The following is a 13,543-nucleotide window of genomic DNA, read 5'->3' as shown; positions in this document are numbered from 1 at the left end:
GAACAGCCTGACTCAGCGCCGGGCCGGCGGGGGGGCACCCGGCCAGGGCCACCCGGGGCCCGGCGAGCAGCCTGGCTGGTGGGGTCCGGTGTGGCCCCCAGCACCACCTTCCGGCAATCCCTCCGGCACCCCCCCGGATCCCCCCCCCCATCATTCCTCCCAATATCCCCGCCAGCATCCCCCCCAACATCCCCCCCACTTCCTTCCGGGCATCCTCCCCAATATCCCCCCAGCATCGCCCCTGGCATTCTGCCAGTATCCCCCCCTGCTCCCCCCAGTTCCCCCCCAGCATCCTCCCCAGCATCGCCCCTGTTCCCCCCAGCACCCCTCCCAATATCTCCCCCTGGTCCCCCTGGCCTCCACCCCTGCATCCCCCCAGCATCACCCCCAACACCCTTTCAGCATTCCCCAGCGTGAATCCCCATCAATGCCATGGAGGTATCCCCCAGAATCCTCCCCCTCCCACCCTCAGTCGTCAGCATTTCAGGGAATTTAATGCTAAAAATATCCACTGAGGGGGAACCCAGCTGCAGCGAGCACTTCCCCCCAGACTGGCTGTTGCAAAGCACCCAGCCTGGAGCTCTCCCCGGACTGATGCAGCCCAACATCCCCTCCTTGTCCTCCCTGCCTCCCTGTATTGCACTAATTAATTCTTTCAGCAGCGCAAATTATTCAGGATGAGAATTTTTTCCACTTGTGCCCTGGTGGACAACATCGGGGGGGGGGAGGGGCTTGTGGAGGTGTGTGGGATGCCTGGATGTCTCCCAGGGCCACTTCTGCATCCCCATGTCCCATTTGCAACTTCCACTACTGCCCCGAGCTGGGCAGTCCTCAGCCCTCGGCTGCTCTGGGGGGCCATCTTCAAGAGAACCCACTTCCAGCCCCAAAACCAGCCCTGAGGATGGAGGAAAGACTGAGATCCTCATGCCAGATTTGGGAGCCCCTGGGGCTGTTATTTGCCTAGGACAGGTCCCTGTCCTTCAGTTGGATCCTTCCCCTCTTCCAGCTACAGGGAAAAAAATCAGGGTGGGAAAACAGGAGTGTGTCTGACATTGTTCCCTCTGTCACAGGCAAAGGCAAAGCCAAAGCAGCCGTGAAAAATCATCAGCAATTGGTTTTGGCAAGAAGAGGCAAACCAGAGCTTTCCATGAATTTATTTTTTTTCTTTTTGCTAGAAAGGTTGCTTTTCTTCCAGAGAGAGCTTGAAGGATGGCTTCTCGCCAGCTCCATCCCAAAGCTATCTCCCTGGGACAGTGAAAATCTGGCCCAGATTTAGGAAAAGCCTAAGTCACAGGATCAGGTCCCCACATCCCTGCACCCCATTGTGCCCCATGATTTGGAGGTGCCATGGGGTTTTTGCTGCTGCAGGCACAGCTTGAGGTGTCCCAGGTCAGCAGAGGGTGGTGGGGGCAGACTGGGGCATCTCCCTGATGATTTGGGATTCCCCAAGTCCCTGATGCTGGCTGGGATGCCCCACACCCTGCAAGAATGTGCTTCATCCCTCTGGATCCTGCCTTGGCCAAGGGACACCCTGAGAATGGCTACTGCCCCCCTGGCTGTCCTTTCCATGTTCTGACCACCACTGCGGGGTAAAGGCTTATGGGGGGGAACAAACCCCAGAGCCAAGAGCAGGCAGGGAGCCCCAGGGGCCTCTGTGCACCCCCAAACACCTCTGTGCACTCCCGGATGCCTCTGGGCAACCCCTCAACCACAAGCAGCCCAAGCCTGCCCCAAAGCATCCCCTGTGGCCCCCAGCCCAACCCTCAGGAGCCCCTCTGACCCTGCTGCAGGATCAGGCCCATCATCACCCCAGTCTGCAGCAAACTGCGTGTGCTGTGTGTGGGGACGTGAATTAAGTTGTGCCCGGGGGTCTTCCCCCGCTGAAATCGCTGCCCTAAGCTGGAGCTGTGGGGCTGCTTCCTGTCCTTTTCACCCTGGGGGAGAGGGGAAGCTCAGCAACCTCCCCCCCGAAAAAAATATTCCCCCCTCCTGGAGCTGGCAGCCTCTCTGCCCACAGGGCGAAGGCTGCAGGAGCAAACACCCAACACCCTGCCCCAGACACACACAAACGCTTCTGCCTTGGAGTGTTTTGCAAGGCTGGGAGTGGGGTGACTTTGCTGGGGTTGCCTGCAAAGTTGGGCATTGAGTGGGCACCCCACTGGAGCTGCAGCGAGTTGGGGGTGCAGGGACACCCTGGAACGGGCAGAGAGGGAGTTCCAGTGCACCTGAGCAGAAATTAAAAAGAAATGAAGAAGGAGAAAAAGAAGAAGAGGAAACGGCGGTGTTTGGGGGCAAAAAAAAGGGTTAAAGCAGAGCAGAGGAGGAGAGGTGAAGGCCGAGGGCTGGCGGAAAGGGGGGGAGAGGCGGGGAGAGGTTGGGGAGCGGGAGCTCGGCTGAGTGAGAACATCCTGTACCCTCGGGTAACAACGGCCAGGGCGGGCGGGGGGGTGAGGGGGGCACTCGGGGGGGGGGGGGGGGAGATGTTTCACACACCCCCCTGGTAAGCGGGACACCCCTTGGGTGACCAGGAGGGGATGGGCTGGGACACTGGGGGAACTCCTGGTGATGGGGTGAGGCTGGGGAGGGTCTTGGGCTGCCCTCCGCCCCAACGTCCCTCCCGTCTCCTCTTCCTCGCTGCTTTTTAACCAAGCAGGGAGACCCCCGTGCAGAGCAGGGGAGGAGGAAGGGGCACCCCAATGCTTGTACCCCTCCTTCCCCCACGTGTCCCCACGGGGAGCCTCGCTGCAGCAGAGCCTGCCTGCACAAGGATGCGCTGCTCGCACCGCGCTTTGCAGCTGAAGCCACCCCCGCCCTGCCGGGGGGTCCCCCTGTCCCCAGGGCTGGCAGCACCCCACACGCGCCAGGGGCCCCTTCCTGTGTTTGTTAAGACGTCGTGAATCAGGCGTCTGGTTTTCGGTTTAAGCCAATATTTACCAGCCGAGAGCTGCCAAAATAAAGCCGCGGCTTCACCAGTAAATACAGGGCTGAGATGGGGCGGGGGGGTTATGCATCCCCTACCTCAGCACAGCCACCCCCTTCCCACCTCTCTGGTGCCCCCATCCTCCTTCTGCCAGCGTAGGGACACCACAAAAATGGGGACACCACAAAATCCCCCCATCAAACACACCAGAGATTAGCCCAGCCTGCCCCCCACGCCAATATCAATCCCCCTCCTTCCAGGGGGACTCCCGCTGCAGGACTCAGAGTGTCAGGGTCGGGGGCATTTCAGGGACCCCCAAGGCTGCGCTGCCCCTGGGTAGGGGGATCGCGGCTGCGCTGGGGTCCCCGGGCTGTGGGCACGGTGCCGCTGCCCTCTGCCGGTCCCGGCACGGCCGGGGCTGGGCGTTGCTCACATCCTGCTCCTGCCAAGAACACAAAGCCCCGGACGAGGCCGGCCCTGGGCAGGCAGGGCTCTCAGGATCCCCGGTGTGTGTCCCAGCCTCTCCGGGGTGCTTCCCACTGGTGTGGAACAGCGTGTGGGGCTGAGGACCCTGTGACAGACCCTGTGTCCCGTGTTCCCCTCCCCTCGCTCTGCCTGGGGCTGGCTGTTTGCTGGAGGAGAGGGGCTGCTGTCCCTGCCCCCATCCCCATCTACCCCTTACCCCACACCTCATCCTGCACCAGTGAGGACATTAATCTGGTAGCCTCTTGCCAGGACCACCACGACAATGAGAACAAGACCCTCCAGACTTTCACTGCCCACCACAAGCTTAAAACTAAATTCCAGGTCAGAATTTTCTCCTCTTGCAGCTCCTCTGAGCCAGACTTGCAGGGGCCAGCAGGTCCCCACATTGCTCCCCATGTTCCCTTCAGCAATGGGGACTCCCCGAAGCTGTGCCACCCTCCCAGATGTGTCCCTGGTGTTTCTGAAGGTGCAGATGCTCAAGCTGCCAGTCACCCTTGCCCTGAAAAGAAAGTTTCCTGCAGCACCTTCTCAGTTGCCAGGGATGGCTCCCAGTCTTCGTGGCCTCCCCATCTGGTGCAGAGCCCTCGGGGCAGTGGGAAGTGGCACTGTGGGTGCCTGGTTCTTGCTCTGCCCCAGGGATAGAAAACCATGGGGTGAAGTCTGCACTGGAGAAGCCAAGCACCTCTCCGATGATCCCCTCATCTCCTGCTGCTTCCACTGCTCTGTCAGACAGGTACTTCCTGTTCCTCACCGTGCTGTGGTACATCTGTGCTCCCTCTCCATGCCCAAAATGCTGACCCTGAGCTGGGCATCACACCCTGCAGCCCACCCTGCCCAGGGCACAGCTCTGCTGAGGGCAGGGCTGAGGGGATTGGGACCTTGCTGCCAGCCAGGGCTGCTTCCAGCACCATCACTCTCCAGGTCCATCCCGAATTCCCAAAGCTCCTGCACATCTTGCAGCCTGAGGAGGTGGTCTACAAGATGCTGGTGGAGGTGTTGCACAAGGGGGTCCCATGGCACACACAGCTGCTGCCTGCACAGGGTTCTTTGCAGGGGGGGCTCCCACTTGGCTGAGCCACATCTGCCCACCCTGAGGAGGAGGTCCAGCTCCCAGCTCGATGGTCAACCAGAGCCTGCAGTGTGGCAATACAGAGGTGGACACAACCACCAAGCACCCTGAGCACCCACAGCTTCAACACCACCTCCAAGTCCCTCTTTCCCGGCAAGAAACCCTTTCTATGAAATGTTTCCAACCAGAACAGCCACAGCAGGAAATAAACCAAGTCAAGCACAACCCAGGTGGCTCCCTCAGATCCTGGGGCTGCTGCATCTTCCCCTCCCCAGCATCCCCTTTTTAAAACTCCCCTTGAGCAGAGCTCAGCCCATGGCTTACTGCTGGCCTAGCCCAGATTATTGTAGGATTGCACACACATATAGGTAAAGCCATCATGCCCATGTGGTTTTTTCCCGGACCTTCTGGCCCTGCCGTCCCCGTCCTGGGTCGAGTGAAAAAGCCACCTTGCAGCTTGGCAGAAGCTGCTCTTTACTCAAATTCTCCCACAGCCGGATCCAGGAATCCCTGGAGAGGGGGAGAGACACGGTGGCAGGCACAGCACAGAGGGGCACGGGGGGGGGGGGTCTCTCTTCACCGCCGCCTGTAGGAGTCCTGGGGGTCCCTGCAGACACCGAAGTCGCTGTTGGTGATGGAGCCCACGATGGTTTTATCGGCGTCACAGGTCAAGCCTCTCTCACACGGACACTTGTAGTAGACCCCATAGATGCTCTGCAGGGAACAAGGGCACAGTGCAGTGTGGGGGACATGCCCCCATCCTCGCCCAGCCCTGGGAGCAGGGAAGCACCTACCTTTGGGGAGCACTCCTGGAACTCAGCTGCCTGCGGAGCACATCGGGCCAGGCTGAGGCCGTTGACGCGGTGGCAGCAGCCGCTCTTGCACTGGGCACTCTGCAGGCACAGCTCCCCGATGTCCTGCAGCACAAGGCAGGGCCTGAGCACCAGGTCCCTCTCTGTTCCCCTTCGATCTCCCCCTAGCTGTGAGCCCAAGGGGTTTGGGTGGGTGTTGAACACGAGCTCTGCCTTTCAGCTCGGCACCACTGCCCACATGCCCCAGCCTCCCTCTCTGCAGTGTTTCCTCAGTCTGGCCCAAAATACCACCCACCAAAGAGGTGTTTTTTGCTGGACTCACGGGAGTAGGGCTGAGACACCACAGGGAAGACATCTCCCCTCCCCAGTCCCTGTGAGCCATCCAGGGTGGGGGTCCTGGCTGGCTCAGGCAGCTGAGAGCTTCAGTCTGATCCCCTTTCTGTCTTTCCTGTCCCTTTATAGAGCTGATTTCCCAGGCTCCAAATTCCCTCACAACACCAGAAAACCCACCAGACCCCTCCAACCCTCCACACACTGCGTGTCCCTTGCAGCAGCTGGAGGGTCCTGTGCCAAGGACAGGGTCTCCTCTTACCAAGTTGAAGATGAGCCCTCGCTCGTGCTGTGCTGACAGGGCTGGAGCCAGGAGCAGTAGGGCCAGGAGCAGGCAGGCAGGCAGCACGTTGGCCATGGTGGGCTCGTTTGTGGCTCTGCCATGGGGCCAGCAGGTGTTTTATAGCCGCGGTCTCCATCAGCTGACCTGGCTGCTCCTATCACACCTCAACTCGTGGCATTGGGGCACTGCTGCACTGCCCAGGGCAAGGAAACAGCGATGCCTGGGCAGCCAGTGCTTCCAGGTCCTGCTCCCAGGTGACTGTCCCCCACTGGTGGTGTCAACCTGCCCTTTGGCAGCTCCTTTGGCCAAAGGGAACACAAAATAATGGCACTGCTGTGCTTCTCGTCCTTCCTCCTCTGCTTCCCCCTGGCAGCAGAGGGTCGTGGAGCTGGAGTTCTCTGGAACGCCCTCCTTGCTGGGTGCTGCTGGGTTCACGGGCAAAGTGAGGGCTGGTTGCCACGGCAGGAGCTCTGTTCCATGGGAAAGCCACCAGATCCTCCATCGCTCAAACGGTGGGATCATGGACACCAAGAACCCTGCTGGAGAAAGCTCATATTGTGCAGGATAGCACAGCCCCCTGTGAGGATCCAGAGCCCACCAGGCTCCCCAGCCCAAGGGCCAGCACTTCAGCTTGCCCCGCCAAGTATTTGCTCTGTGTTTCAGTGCTTGGGGGGTGTGGCTGATGAAAGGAAAGCAGCCCTGGGAACGGCACAGCTTTTCATGCCCACAGTGGCTTGGACATGATTAATGGCCATGCAGCCCTGGCCTTTGACAGCCACAGGAGTGATGCTGAGGCTGGCACTGGCTGCGGGGTGACTGTCACACACAGTCCCCATGACAGGAGCTGAACCTGTGTGGTCACTCAGGATGCAGGGCAGATGTGGCTCCTGGAGAGAGGTCCCAAGGTGGACACAAGTGTCTGCAGCCCTCTGGGGTTGCCTATGCTCCTCTGGCAGCAGGACATGGGGACATGGGGCTTGGGCAGAGACCTGGCCCTGCCCAGGTGCTGGCTGACAACCCGGTGTGTCAGGCTGGCAGGATGAGCCATTTCCCTTTCTGAAGTGGAGCTGTGGGGACAGTCCCCTCCCAGCCTGCAGCCCACCACCCCAATGAGACAGCACCCTTCATACTCCTCACCAGTGTGGGAAGACCCTGGTGACACTGGCTGGGAGGGCAGAGCGGAGCAGCCGAGGGAACACAGAATTTGGGACACATCCCAGGGCGCACAGCAGAGCCTGGTGGGATCCTGGGGGTCATGGCACAGCCCCAGGCACATTCTGGGGCACACGCTGGGGGTCAAGACACATCCTGGGTCTCATCCCAACACGCATCTCGGGGGATGTGGCACATCCTGGGACACACCCAGGGGTGCACGGTGCAGCCCAGGCACATCCTGACGCACATCCCAGGTGTGCATGGCACATCCCGGGGCACACAGCACGTTACTGGGGGCACAGCAGGGGACAGAGCGCACTCCTGAGGGCATTGCAGGGCACAGGGGCACTCTAGGGTACAGCCCAGGAGCACAGGGTGCCTCCCAGGGCACACCACGGGGTGCACATTGGGGGTATTTGGATTATCCCAGGGTGCGTGAAGGAGGCTAAGGGTGCATCCCGTGAGAGCATCCCAGGGACAGAGGGGCACATCCTCGGGGCTCGTTCAGGGAGCACATCCCGAAAGGCACCGCCCGCCTCCTCCCGCGCCCGCCCCTGCTCTTCCCGAGTCCCCCCCGGCTGGGCGAGGGTGGGAGGAGGTCTCGCCACCGCCCCCCGGGGCGGTCCCGGTGCCGGAGCCGGTGCCGGAGCCTCCCGCTGCCCCCGCGGCCGCCGGGCGGGGCCGGAGCGGGCACCCCGGGAGCGGGGCCGGAGCGGGGCCGGAGCGGGCACCCCGGGAGCGGGGCCGGAGCGGGGCCGGAGCGGGGCCGGAGCGGGGCCGGGGCCGGGGCCGGGGCCGGGGCCGGAGCGGGTCCGGGGCCGCTGCCCCCGCCATGTCCAAGCTGCTGCCGGCGCAGGAGGCGGCCCGGATCTACCACACCAACTACGTGCGGAATGCGCGGGCCATGGGGGTGCTCTGGGCCCTCTTCACGCTCTGCTTCTCCATCCTGATGGTGGTGACCTTCATCCAGCCCTACTGGATCGGCGACAGCATCGACACGCCGCAGGCCGGCTACTTCGGCCTCTTCTCCTACTGCATCGGCAACGCGCTCACCGGTGAGCTCATCTGCAAGGGCAGCCCCCTGGACTTCGGCACCATCCCCTCCAGTGCCTTCAAAACTGCCATGTTCTTCGTAGGCATCTCCACCTTCCTCATCATCGGCACCATCCTCTGCTTCAGCCTCTTCTTCTTCTGCAACGCAGCCACCGTCTACAAAGTCTGTGCCTGGATGCAGCTGGCAGCGGGTGAGCAGCGCTGGGGAGATGCACGGGGCGCGGGGGGGCTGCCCGTGAGCCGACCCTTTTCCCTTTCTGCCCTCGACTCTGCTGGGGGGGGTGGGGTGGTCAGTTAAGAGACACCAGTGTCACCTCCATGTCCTTTGCTCCCCCTTACTGGTTACCAGTGGGGAGTTTTTAGTAAAAGACTCCTTCCAGAGCAGCTGAGACGCAGCAGACTCACCGCCTGTCGGCTGATGCTTCCCCGGGTGCTGCTGCTGCCAAACCTCGTGGCCCCACTTACCCCACTTCTCCCAGCGCCACTGCTCCTGCTCAGCTGCAGGGAGGCTTCAGAGGATCAGTTCGAGAGCACAAAAAAAAAAAAAAAAAAAAAAAACAAACAAAAAACCCAGGCCACAGAGCGCTCTGCTGTGTCTGGAATCCTGCCGGAATTAAGCAGGGAGACGGTGATGACGCTTGCTGGGCCATTGTAGTAACTCCCTGAGCTAAGGGAATTATAGACGAGGAAGATGAAACACGAGGAGGGGACTGACTGACTGATTTGGTACCACCACTCTCATTTTATTACGTTTCTGCTCATCCCGGTGGATCTCCAGCTTTCCCCATCTCTGTCCCAAGGCACTTGAGACACCTGGTAACCCAACTCCTGTGTTTGATCAGAGCCTCAGCTGAAAGGCAACCCAGCGCTTTGCTGCTCCTGAATCATTCATGCGAGCCCTGGCCACAGCCCCCACTGACACCCCGTGGGAGGTGGCATCGGGGTTTCTTCAGTTCCCAGCTAAAGAATCGAGCTCAAGCAAAGATTTAGATAAGGAGCTTGGGGCAGCTCAGCCTCCTGGGGAGCTGGAGCAGGGAAAGGCTTTGCTGTGGTAGTTGGGGTTTTTACTTTTTTTGTTGTTGTTCCGAATGGGGGAAGAGGAAATGGTCACAGGCAGTTCTGGCCAGATGGACAGGTACTGCTGCATTTTAGGAATTATTTTAAAAAGTGGGCAGGCTAAGAGAGGATCAATTTCCTGGCCTTTGCTCTGCACCAGGGTGCATTTTCACAGAAATTATTTCTTTCCCGCTTCCCCATTCCTCTGTGCAATTCATCTTGGTTAGTTACAGGGAAGATTAATTAAATACAGAATAAACCTACTGCTTTTCCATTAAGAGGAATCCTCTCTGCAGACCAAGGACGCTGCCTGTGCACCTTGCTGCTTGCTTGTCCCCAAGCCAAGGAAAAAGAAAACGTTGGCAAAGGACAAGACAGCTGCCCCAAAAGGGGTTTCTGATTTGCTGAGCACCCTGTGGCAGAGAAGAGGCACTGGTGTGGGGCAAGGTGCATTTCAGGAGGCTGCAGATGTCCACGAGGGGAGGGACAAACATCTGCTTGTCCAGAGCTCCCACCATGGGGTTATTTCTTGTGTGAGAGGAGTCAGGGACTGCCTCACATCTGCACCAGTTACTTCCATGCTCTGCACCAAGGTAAGAATGGAGGATGTGAAGAGTTTTTCTTAATCATGTCCCAGAACCTCGCAGATGAACTCATCCCAAGCCTGGTCATTGTTCTTGTCCAGTAAATACAATTTCTCTGAAGGGGGCAAAAAGGCACTTCAGAGATTTTGGGGCATGAGCCACCCTTCAGCAACCTGCTGGCACCGAGGTTGTTGCAGATGCCATGGCAAAGCTGCAAAGGTGAGGTGCTGGGGACCCCGTGGCCAGGCTGGAGCAGCTCTCGAGGTTGTGTGTGAGCTCTGAGAGTAGTCACAGGAGGAGCTGGTGCTGGAACCACCACAGCTGAACAAGCAGAATTAATCTGCCTGCAAAGCTGATGCTGACGGCAGCTCTACCTTAGCAAACCCTAAGCTGGAATCGGCTGCAAGGCTCTAGCCAGGTTCTCCATCTTGCACAGACTAAACCCTCTGCAGTTTTGCTTGGAGAAAGTATTTCCTTGGAGTGACACAGCCAGAGCTCCGTGCAGAGGCAGGAGAGATGTTGCCCAGGCAACGCCGTGATGAGGGATGCTGGTACAGCACATCCTTGACTGTGGGGAGGCAGCACAGCCTGGATCCTGCTCCTCCCTGCCTGTGGAGCAGAGCCCACGGGAATGAGCAACCACAGGGCCTTTCAAGGGATGAGTCTGTGGTACCTGGTGTGTTTGTAGCATGATGTTTGCTCCTCCAGCTGCTCTCTCCTCTTCAGTATTGATGCCTGGAAAACAGAATAGATCTTTCCAACTGGAGTGAATATAAAAGCAAGCCTTTAGTTGAAAGCCTTCAGGTACACAACAAAAATCACACATGGTACAGTAATTTTAATTTTTATAAGGTTAATCAATTAGTATACTTATCATATACTGTCCAATTAAAAGGTTAGTTGGTTAGGTAATAATTCCTGGGGTCTTGAGCTGTGGGTTATGCCCAGGCCCTGCCCTGGAGGGAGGCCTGCTGATAAAGAGATTGTACAAGCTCCCAGCAGAATCCCCTTGGAAAAGGCAGCACTTTCGGTTATGGTGAGAGAGGACACAGAACCACGATCCTCTTGGAGACCCTATGTAGATCCTTTGTAACCCATTGGCTTTTACCCTCTCACACCCACCTCTGTATCCCCATAAAAGAAGCCTGGCTAGCTCAGTCGGGAGAGTGAGCCTGTCACTGGTCACCTTTCGCAGGTGCAGGACAATAAAGCCACTTATGCAGGAATGGCACACGGGCCTCTTGTCTCTCTTTCCTGGTCTGGCCTGGAGATTGCCTCACAGAGCAAGAGCTGAAAGCACTAGCTGAAAATCACTAAAGAGCTGTTAGCTTGCTGAAACAGGCACCTCTCTGTGAAGGCACTCCAGTGGCTGAGGGAAAGCTGCACGGGCCCTGGGAGACGGTTCCTCACAGGACCATCTCTCTGGACTGGTCAGGGCTCCCTGGGTTTGAGCTACAGACCCCACACCAGCTGCCACACTGACCCACTGGAAGCAGTCTAGAGGTTTCTTTTGCCCCACTTCTGTTATGTCTGCTCCAGGTTCTGGTTGGAAAACAGAATGTCATTGTAGCTGGTTCTCTTCTTGGAATAAGACTAAACCATTTTTAGGAATGTGTTTATAAGGTTAGCTTATTATTCCTAAATGTAGTAAAGAAAGGAGAAATAGTAGAAGCTACAGCCATGCTTAGCAATCTACAAAGCTACAAATATATTAAAAAATATATAAAATATATATTTTTTTATAAAATATATAAAAAATATATAAAAAGCTAAAAAATATATAAAAAGCTAAAAATCTTAGGCGTCAGTATCAGCTCAGCAGCAGCTGGTGGGCACTAATGTCCCCCTCTCCCTGCAGCTACTGGGCTGATGATCGGCTGCCTGATCTACCCTGATGGCTGGGACTCGAGCGAGGTGAGGCGAATGTGTGGGGACAAAACAGACAAATACACGCTGGGCGCCTGCACCGTGCGCTGGGCCTACATCCTGTGCATCATCGGCATCCTCGACGCCCTCATCCTCTCATTCCTGGCCTTTGTGCTGGGCAACCGGCAGGACAACCTCCTCCCCTCGGATTTCAAGGTGGAGGAGAAAGGTGAGTGCAGAGAGAACACTCTGACTGCAGCGTTGCAGCCCCGCAGGTCACTGCTGTTGTTTGGGTGGATGGTGGGTGGCTTCCTCCCTGCCAAAGTCACACGCTGCTCTGTAGGGATGGAGCCAGCAGCAGACAGAAAATTGATGGAGAACAAGGCAGGAGCCCAAATTCACCCAGATTACCTTTCCCAAGTCTCTGGGGCTTTCTCCTCATCCTGTTTTAAAGATACTCCTTTTTGAAAACAAACCTGCAAAACACACCCAATGCTTTCAGTTTTACATATTAACTCTGCAATTCTCTTTTTGTTTTTACAGAAGAGGGAAACGACTGACAGAGCTGATCACCATGTAAGTGATAACCCACACCGATTTTTTTATATTCCCAGCATCCACTATGTCACTGTTGTATTCTGATTACCAAAGGACTGACAGCTGATTTTGGTGCTGGAGTCACATTGTTTTTATTTGTGGTTAGAGGAAATAGTCTTTGCTTTGCCTCCCAAAACTGGGAAAGCACAAAGCATTGTGCAAAACAAAACAAGCATAAAATTTGAAGCCATACTCCATCTCCCAACAGCTGACTTACTCTTTCTGTTCCCAGGGACATCCAGAGCTCTTCTTCCATCAGCCCTTTTCTTTGAAGTGACTCTTCTAGGAAGCCTAAACTTACCAAATTCTGTGGATTTTCTGCAGCTGTTTTCCTCACCCATGGGGCTGCTCTTGGCTCACAGCTCTTGTGGAGCTTATTTGGTTGGAAGAGCCCAAAATGGACATAAGAGTTTTTCTGAGTCCATCAGCAAGAGGGACAAGAGGGGAAGGATGGCAATTTTCTGCTTTTGGAGGGTTTGTACACCTTTCTTTCGAGGAAATTACTTATGAATTAAAAAAAACACCACCAAAACATTAGTGTTTTGGATTTTGTGCTCGTCTCCTGAGGGCAGAGGAAAACATCTGCCATGTCCCAGGCTGCCCTTTTACTGGAAAAATACCATGACAGGCCAATTCCCAGCTCAGCCATGAATCAGTTTCCTGCTCTGGGCAACAATAACCCAACACAACCTCTGGAAAAGGGCACTTTTCTGGGAAAAAAAGAAAACCAAACAACAAAACCAGAAACCAGCATGCTGGGCTGCAGCAGGCCTGGAACAGCACCCGCAAAGCACAGCAGCAGGTTCCAGTCAGCATCAACTCCCTGCATCACCCAGTTAATCTGATTTACCCATCATCTCCCATCCAGCATCCATCCATGGCAGGCCTTGGCACAGCCCATTTTTGCAGAGGACAAAGCAGTTCTTACCTGGTCAGGACCCAAAATCAGCCTCCATTATAATTTTCATTTTTACTTGCTGTAAATTACTGGTTCCTGCAGCAGTCAATTCAGTTCAGTTCTAACAAATACCTTCCAGTTTTAGGCTTCCCTCTAAAAAAATGTTTGGGAAGGTTTTATTGAGACTTTTGGCTAGATAAGACAGCAGAGGTATGACAGACTTGAAGAAAAACATACTTTAGAATGGAAAAATTCCAGCAGAGTTGTCCTATTTTTCACTCTTCTCCTTTTTAAAATGGATCACAATACCAGCAACAAAATCTTTACCTACCTCATTCTGGAAACAAAAACTGAGTGTTCACTAGTGAAACAAATCCCATCCCTGAGCCCCTGACTCAGAATTATAAGGGGAATGTATGAAGACTAGGGCTCAG

At 56.5% G+C, this 13,543-nt stretch overlaps 3 protein-coding genes across 4 annotated transcripts; 2 read left to right on the top strand and 1 right to left on the bottom strand.

Annotated features, from left to right (window-relative positions):
• Positions 1-1,176: 1,176 nt before the first annotated feature.
• LOC138098970 (uncharacterized) lies at positions 1,177-4,795 on the top strand. Its single transcript, XM_068995917.1, has 3 exons — positions 1,177-2,420; positions 3,656-3,727; positions 3,873-4,795. The coding sequence occupies exons 1-3, from the start codon at positions 2,247-2,249 to the stop codon at positions 4,584-4,586; spliced, it is 960 nt and encodes a 319-aa protein (XP_068852018.1). The 5' UTR covers positions 1,177-2,246; the 3' UTR covers positions 4,587-4,795.
• A 128-nt stretch (positions 4,796-4,923) lies between these two features.
• Positions 4,924-7,564, bottom strand: CLPS (colipase). Its single transcript, XM_068995920.1, has 3 exons — positions 5,880-7,564; positions 5,270-5,392; positions 4,924-5,189 (listed from the first exon to the last, which is right to left on the bottom strand). Exons 1-3 carry the CDS (start codon positions 5,973-5,975, stop codon positions 5,052-5,054), a joined length of 357 nt encoding a protein of 118 aa, XP_068852021.1. The 5' UTR covers positions 5,976-7,564; the 3' UTR covers positions 4,924-5,051.
• Positions 7,565-7,832: 268 nt separating this feature from the next.
• On the top strand, positions 7,833-13,534 carry LHFPL5 (LHFPL tetraspan subfamily member 5). Of its 2 annotated transcripts, XM_068995919.1 has the most exons (5): positions 7,834-8,110; positions 8,192-8,299; positions 11,607-11,843; positions 12,158-12,190; positions 12,444-13,534. In XM_068995919.1, the coding sequence occupies exons 1-4, from the start codon at positions 7,888-7,890 to the stop codon at positions 12,172-12,174; spliced, it is 585 nt and encodes a 194-aa protein (XP_068852020.1). In that variant the 5' UTR covers positions 7,834-7,887; the 3' UTR covers positions 12,175-12,190; positions 12,444-13,534. The 2 variants fall into 2 exon arrangements, with proteins under 2 accessions (XP_068852019.1, XP_068852020.1); XM_068995918.1 differs by having other exon boundaries at positions 7,833-8,299.
• Positions 13,535-13,543: the final 9 nt, after the last annotated feature.

The sequence above is a fragment of the Aphelocoma coerulescens genome, chromosome 26 (assembly GCF_041296385.1).
Source record: "Aphelocoma coerulescens isolate FSJ_1873_10779 chromosome 26, UR_Acoe_1.0, whole genome shotgun sequence".
NCBI classification, from domain to species: Eukaryota; Metazoa; Chordata; class Aves; order Passeriformes; family Corvidae; genus Aphelocoma; species Aphelocoma coerulescens.
Note: the sequence above shows the minus strand (reverse complement) of the source record. Positions and strands in the feature narration are given on the sequence as shown.